The sequence below is a fragment of the Ahaetulla prasina genome, chromosome 2, assembly GCF_028640845.1.
Source record: "Ahaetulla prasina isolate Xishuangbanna chromosome 2, ASM2864084v1, whole genome shotgun sequence".
NCBI lineage: Eukaryota > Metazoa > Chordata > Lepidosauria > Squamata > Colubridae > Ahaetulla > Ahaetulla prasina.
In genome coordinates this window covers 201,891,705-201,898,971 of record NC_080540.1, presented here as the reverse complement: position 1 = coordinate 201,898,971, position 7,267 = coordinate 201,891,705, and the positions used below count along the sequence as shown (strand labels likewise).

At 38.2% G+C, this 7,267-nt stretch overlaps 1 protein-coding gene across 2 annotated transcripts in view; it reads left to right on the top strand.

Annotated features, from left to right (window-relative positions):
• The first annotated feature begins 2,841 nt into the window (after positions 1-2,841).
• Positions 2,842-7,267, top strand: part of TMEM175 (transmembrane protein 175) — a 29,490-nt gene continuing 25,064 nt past the window's right edge. For both annotated transcript variants that reach the window (XM_058169819.1, XM_058169818.1), the window contains exons 1-2: positions 2,842-3,061; positions 6,138-6,176. In XM_058169819.1, coding sequence (XP_058025802.1) covers positions 2,924-3,061; positions 6,138-6,176 — 177 coding nt within the window. In that variant the 5' untranslated portion in view covers positions 2,842-2,923. The remainder of the gene's footprint in view (positions 3,062-6,137; positions 6,177-7,267) is intronic.

Sequence of the window (7,267 nt, the reverse complement as noted above, 5' to 3'; positions counted from 1 at the left end):
ACACATTTCTCCTAGAAGCACGAAGCTGTAAACACCCAGCCTGAAGATGACGAATGGGATTTTGTTGAAACGTCGCCAAGACACTTCCAATTTTATGTGGGAGAAAACCCAAATAACCAAAGACCTACATACAAACACCCGCGAAAACCTCAGAAAACAAATACACACACACACACACACACACACACATATATATTTATGTATATATATATATGTTTTCGTAGGTTTTCACGGGTATATGTATGCAGGTTTTGGTATGTTCGGGTCTTTTCTTTTCAATCTTACACGGGAAAAGACCCGAACATACCAAAATCCCAGCACTGCATATATATATATATGCAGTGGTGGGATTCAAGTAATTTAACAACCAGTTCTCTGCCCTAATGATTTCTTCCAACAACCAGTTTGCCAAACTGCTCAGAAAGTTAACAACCGGTTCTCCCGAAGTGGTGCGAACTGGCTGAATCCCACCACTGTATATATGTATAAACGTGTGTGTGTATGTATACATATGGTATGTATATATATATACTGTATATTATGAATATGCATTATATAAATATACCTATTATAAAGATAATTTAAAATAAATTATATTTGTATAATTTTTGATACATTGCTTCAGGTTTTTTCTACTATCAGAAAATAATTTTAATAAATAAAACAAATAAATAAATTAGCCAGATAAACATTACATTCTACACCAAAATGTAAGAGATTTGGCTTAGAGTACAGTATTATAGAAATCGAGTGCTACACTTTGATTGGGTTTACATGACAAGCTGAAGATTAATTGAACCATAGTTTATATAGTTAACTCAGTTTTTTTCAGCTGACATGATACATTGAATTGTAAATGTATAGACTGAATTTATCTAACAAGCAAGGGCAGATTATTATTTGGCTAGTTAATTTGTGATTCAGTGTTTTGTACCAAGTACCCATTTGTTTGCCCTTGACTTTGTACTTTTTCTTAAGTCACAAAATGCTTGTCACATCCTCCAGATAAATTGCATTATCATATGGTAACTAGATGTGCTTCGAGCATCACTTAAAGAGATTTTGGAGGCTAGGAGAAAAAGAATTAATAGAATTCTGTCACAGTTTACCGTTTCACTTCTTCATTTGGATAGCATCAGTCAGAGCTATAAAATGAATCAGTAATTCCAAGTCACTCAGTGTGCACTTTAATTAGCCAGTGTAACTTAACCATCAGACATTGCAATATCTCAGTGAGTCACAAGGAAAAGAAAAAGAAAAAAATGAATAGATGGGCACGTAGACTAGTCTTCTTACAAATAGACCTTCAGATACCGTACATTAATTTCTCAAGTAACCTGGCTTGGCGCTCTCATACTATTTCCTGTTTGATTCAGAGAAAGTCTTATTTATTACATTAATATCCACTTTTCACAGTAGAACTCAAGACAATGTATGTAGGCCTATTTCCCCCCAAGCAACATTGTGAGGTAAATAGAGGTGAAAGAGAATAACTAAACATTGAGTTTCTGTGGCTGAGGATGGACTGGAATCTGAGTCTCCCAGTGCCTGCTGAATAGAATAGAATAGAATAGAATAGAATAGAATAGAATAGAATAGAATAGAATAGAATAGAATTTTTATTGGCCAAGTGTGATTGGACACACAAGGAATTTGTCTTGGTGCATATGCTCTCAGCGTATATAAAAGAAAAGATACCTTCATCAAGGTACAACATTTACAACACAATTGATGGTCAATATATCAATATAAATCATAAGGATTGCCAGCAAAAAAGTTACAGTCATACAGTCATAAGTGGAAAGAGATTGGTGATGGGAACGATGAGAAGATTAATAGTAGTGCAGACTTAGTAAATAGTTTGACAGTGTTGAAGGAATTATTTGTTTAGCAGAGTGATGGCCTTCGGGGAAAAACTGTTCTTGTATCTAGTTGTTCTGGTGTGCAGTGCTCTATAGCGTCGTTTAGAGGGTAGGAGTTGAAACAGTTTATGTCCTGGATGTGAGGGATCTGTAAATATTTTCATGGCCCTATTCTTGATTCATGCAGTATACAGGTCCTCAATGGAAGGCAGGTTGGTAGCAATTATTTTTTCTGCAGTTCTAGCCATATTCTGCAGTTCTAGCCATATACTAGTCATATTATTGAAAATAATTGGTTCCCCACATGTATTACCATATTTTTCGGACTATAAGATGCACCTTAGTTTTTGGGGAGGAAAATGAGAAAAAAGCTGATTGGCAGGTGGATGGGCCTCCCGGAATACTCCCAACAGAGGGGAATTTTAGCAACAGGTTCATTGGTTGTGAGCTCTGTGCCTTGCTTTTTTTTCAGCCTCTGAAACCTCCCTTTAAGAGGCTTTTTTCAGCTTCTGAAACCTCTGTTTCAGAGGCTGGACGGGGCTACATTCGGTGTATAAGACACACCCAAATTTTCACCCTCTTTTGGGCGGGGGAGATGTGTCTTATACTCCGAAAAAACGCCCCTTATGGTCCTCTTAGGAATGGGGTGAGGTCAATAGTAGAAAGTTTTTGGTTAAAGCTTTTAGGATTATGGGAGGTGTGTGGGCTCGTTTTAATTTCACGCTTGATATAGTTTTGAGGGGGTTTTTTTTGTTTGTTTTGTTTTTTTTACTTGGGTCGTCGTGAGCTGCCCAGAGTTTGGTTTAAGATCTTTAAAAATATGAAATAACTACATCCTGCGAGCAAGAAGAAAACTTCGCCGAAAGAGGGAGCCGCTCGTCCAAGGAGCAAAGACCCACGAACGATTTCTCGTCCAGCAGCGCCTCCACGCGCCAAAATAAAAAGGCGAAGGCGGAGCGGTGGGAGAGAGGGCGGGCGTCTTGCCGAAGAGAAAGCGGAAGCGGCGGCGCAGGAGGCTGCCGGCTCTGTTTCTGCCCGTCCTTCCCAAAAGCAGAAGGACGATGGCAGAAGGAGGCGGACGTGCCCCGACGCCGTATAGCCACGACCGGCGCTTGGGCGAGCTGGGCGGTGGCACCCAAGCCTCGCAGCGGCTCTTGGCTTACAGCGATGCGCTCTTCTCCATCATCGCCACCGTCATGGTGAGTCGGAGGCCGCTGCGCACCGGCCAAGGCTCTTTACTCCTCTTCCACTCGGAAAGGGAGCCCTGCATCCCGGCAGGCGGGAGTTCAACAGGCGGGTACTTGATCCACGCAGGATGGCGTGCCGAAAGAGATGGGTCGATGTTGAGTGCGCGGCTGTTTCCTCTCCCCCACCACCACCCTGTGCGTTGCAAGCGTTGAATCCCTCTGTCGTGCAGATGCAAACAAAATCTATGTACTAGTTTGTCTTGCAGTACTATGAGAGGGCAGAAAGGCTGCCCACTTAATAGTACTGTAAGATAAGGCAGAAGATACGGCCGGTAAAATTCCTGGAAGGTAGGTACCTGGATGGGAAGGGGAAATGAGGTATCCAACTTTGCTGTGATGCACCCACTGCAAAATGTGAACTTTTCTCCTGCAATGCATCAAGCAGTGGGTTACCTTCTATTTAAAACAAATAGATTTGTCTATTTCTCTCCTCCATTAGCACAGTGTATTGTGCTATGCAAAAAAACAAAAAGCCTCTTTATCCTCATCACAACAGTGTGAGGGAGTTTTTATACAGCTTTCTCACTCAGTAGACATTTCAAGGGTGCTATCTCCAGTTCAGTTCATGACTTGTCAAATTCGCCCATGAGCACTGTTGTTAGTGATGTTATGTTCTGGTTTCTGGTTTCAATCTTCATTTCCAAAGATGAGACACTGTGTATGTTGCTTAGAGGGAGAGACTTGTAGATAAATCAACAAGCCTGGGCTAAGTGAATTTTGAGAATCCAGGCTGTATGGTTGAATTGTATTATGTGAATCCAGGCAGTTGGGTTAGATCACCAAACCGTATTTCAGTTAACAAAGATCCACAAGTTGCATGAAGTCCTTTATATTCTTATCTTTATTTACTTTAACCAAGACCATTCTCTTGTCAGGATGCTGTCGTGCTAGACGATATATAATCTTTTAAATTAAAATGATTTTGCTTATGGGTTGCTGCCTTTTACTTCTCCCCAAACTCCCTTTTGATCCTTTCCATATTAATTTGCCTGTCATTGTTTCTAATGGACAAAAATTGTTAGTAACTAATATTAATGTATACAGGATATATATGCGGATCACTGTGTGTGAATTGGGTGGCTGTATAAATGTTTAATAACTCATGAAATACAGATTTGTTTATCAGATTTTTGGCTGGACACTGGAATGGGTAGGAATGATAGCATCAAGACAGAACGGGAGAGCCAGTGTTAGTTGGAAAAAGAGTCCATAAACTTCCAAATGTTCAAAAATTGATACTACATTTGGTGCACTTTTAATTTTTTAAAAAAAATTCTTGAATCTTAGCTGAGGTGTAAGTTAATTCCCATCAGGACCAAATGGAGCTCTAATCTTAGTCTGAGAAAGAAAAACCTAAGTCAATCTCCTAGCAATCTTATAGTGGAGTCAATTGGGTCTGTTTCCATTTTAGCTAAAATTGAATATACAGGTTATCCTCATTTAATTTCGTAGAGCTTACTTACTCTTAGAATTCCTAAACCAGCCATGCTGGTTCAGGAATTCTGGAAGTTGAAGTCCACAAGTCATAAAAGGGCCATAGTCCCCCACCTCAGTTGTAGAGCAAGTTTAAATGTTACAATCAGAGGTGGGTTTCAGCAGGTACTGACCAGTTCTGGAGAACCGGTAGCAGAAATTTTGAGTTGTTCGGAGAACCGGTAAATACCACCTCTGATTGGCCCCACCCCCATCTATTCTCTGCCTCCTGAATCCCAGCTGATCGAGTCCCAGAGAAAATGGAGATTTTGCAGTAATCTTCCCCTGCCACACCCACCAAGCCATGCCATGCCCTCCAAGCCACACCCACAGAACTGGTAGTAAAAAAATTTGAAACCCACCACTGGTTACGACAGTATTAAAAAAGTTATTTTGCAGCCAGTCCTCACATTTATTATCTTTGCGGGTTCATAAAGCAAAGAAAGCTGAGATAAGGTCATGAAGCACATTTGTGGTTTCACTTAGCATCCCCTTCACTTAATTGATTTGTTGGTCCCAACTGTGGTCATTAAATGAGGACTAGCTGTATCTTGGACTTTTCCCCGCCAAAGCCTCAGTTGCAAAAAGTGACTTAAAATCAATCATTGCAGCACTGTTAAAAGCTGTTGGTATTTTAAAAATGGTAATGTCATGGATAATGAGCCTTTCATTTAAAGACAGATTCTTAAGTGCAGTCGTTTCATCCTTATTAGGCTGCAGAAGAAAGTTTTGGATATCATTAAATCAATCATTAACCTAAAGCTCACTGCTAAATCTACCTATCCGCCACTCCCATTCCTGGCATTTAAACCTCCTTGAATAATGTACACATTAAATTAAGAAGTATCTTTATGGGAACGTAGTACTCTACCGGTATTAGACAATTGGTGCTTATATAGGCCAAATAAATTGAAGTCGGTATTCTTGGATAGTAATTAAGACAAATGTTTCTAGTAGCAATCTTTCATACAGGAATCTTAAAGTCCAGCCAGAATCTTGCTTGTGACAAGATTCTACAAAAATCTGGAGTCAATAGGAATATTGTTGGCCTTAATTTAGGCTGATGTTTGGACCGCATGGTCAAAATACATTTTAAAAAGTCTTCTTTTTCTATTTTTTTTTGTTTTGTTTTTTTCTTACTGTACTTTTATATCATTTTCTTTTCTATTTTTGTATTAGTATGTGTTAATTTTTGTTTTTTTTAAACTTTTAACACACATAATTTCAATAATACATTTATAATACATTTAAAATACATTAAAATACATTTCAAAAAAGGATTTTTATTATTTTGTAATTCGACCATTGAGATTTGACAATTTAGAAAATAATTACTGTTAAGTATCTTCAGCAATTCTGATGCAACCCATCATCCTTGCCAAACAGTATTATATTTCATAAAATGTTTCTGTGGAAAGCTGTAAAGGTAAGATTCAACACAAGGAATTCTGCTTTTAATTTTTTATCAGAAGCATAGATGTTTTCTGCACATTTGTTTCATGTTTTCAAATTAAAACTGGCCTGTTACTATAGCTATATGATTCTTCTGTTGCAGATTTTACCTGTGGCTCATACAAAGATACATTCAGATGAGGTACCGTACGGTTTATTTCATATTCCACATAAAGATCAGTTGTGATTCTAAACAACTAAAGTTGCAGTTTGAATTTCCAATAAGGTGGTTCTAACATACTGGGGAATGCCCATAGTTAGGCCCATAGTAGGTAAGCACAGTACAGAATGCCATAATTTATTGGCCTAGAGAAAAATCTCTTAAGTATTGTTAACATCAGATTGGGAACCAACTTTGTTTATTGTCTCGCTGATATATGCTGGGGTTGAAAGTCCATTACAAATGATAGCAAAGAACAATAGATTACAACATATTTTTCTCCCTCTTAATTCTTGACCACTTTTGACCACTTTTAGCAATGTAAATTCCCCATGACTTGGATGATTCTCAATCATCCAAGTCATGGTTGTCTCAAAGGTGCTTTTTCAAGAGGCAACTGAACTTTTTGATTTTTGTTTGAAGAAGTTTCGCTTCTCATCCAAGAAGCTTCTTCAGAGCTGATCCAGATCCAGCTGAAGAAGCTTCTCATTCTCATCTTGGATGAGAAGCGAAACGTCTTCAAACAAAAAACAGAAAGTCCAGTTGCCTCTTGAAAAAGCACATTGGAGTTCCCCAGAGGAATTGTATAATGTTAGGAAGGGGGCTGAGAATTTGGATGGCAAGGAGTTCATGGATGAGCATGTCAGGAATGAAATATATAATAAAAAATTGTTTCAGGAGACTGAGCATTTTGTGATATAGATTTCAAAATACTGTACACAAATGGTAGAAGATGCTAAAAGACAAGGGTGTAGTATTCTAAGTTAGGAATTTGAATGATATTATTTACTTACTTAACTTTATTGCGGCCTTTAAGCAGCCGAAGACAATTGGTATTCAAATATTCAAAACGAAATTGACAATGCCAGGATAGGTAAGATAAAGATACAGACAAAAGAAAAATGGCTAAAAGACAACATTAAATAAAGTATGCTAATAGGCTTGCTCAGGCCACACATACACAACAATAAGTAATTAAAATTAGCAATCTGGATAATATAAATGTAGAACAGAAGTACAAAATACATACACGCATATACACAAACAAGGTTTACATAAAATAATTTAGAAAT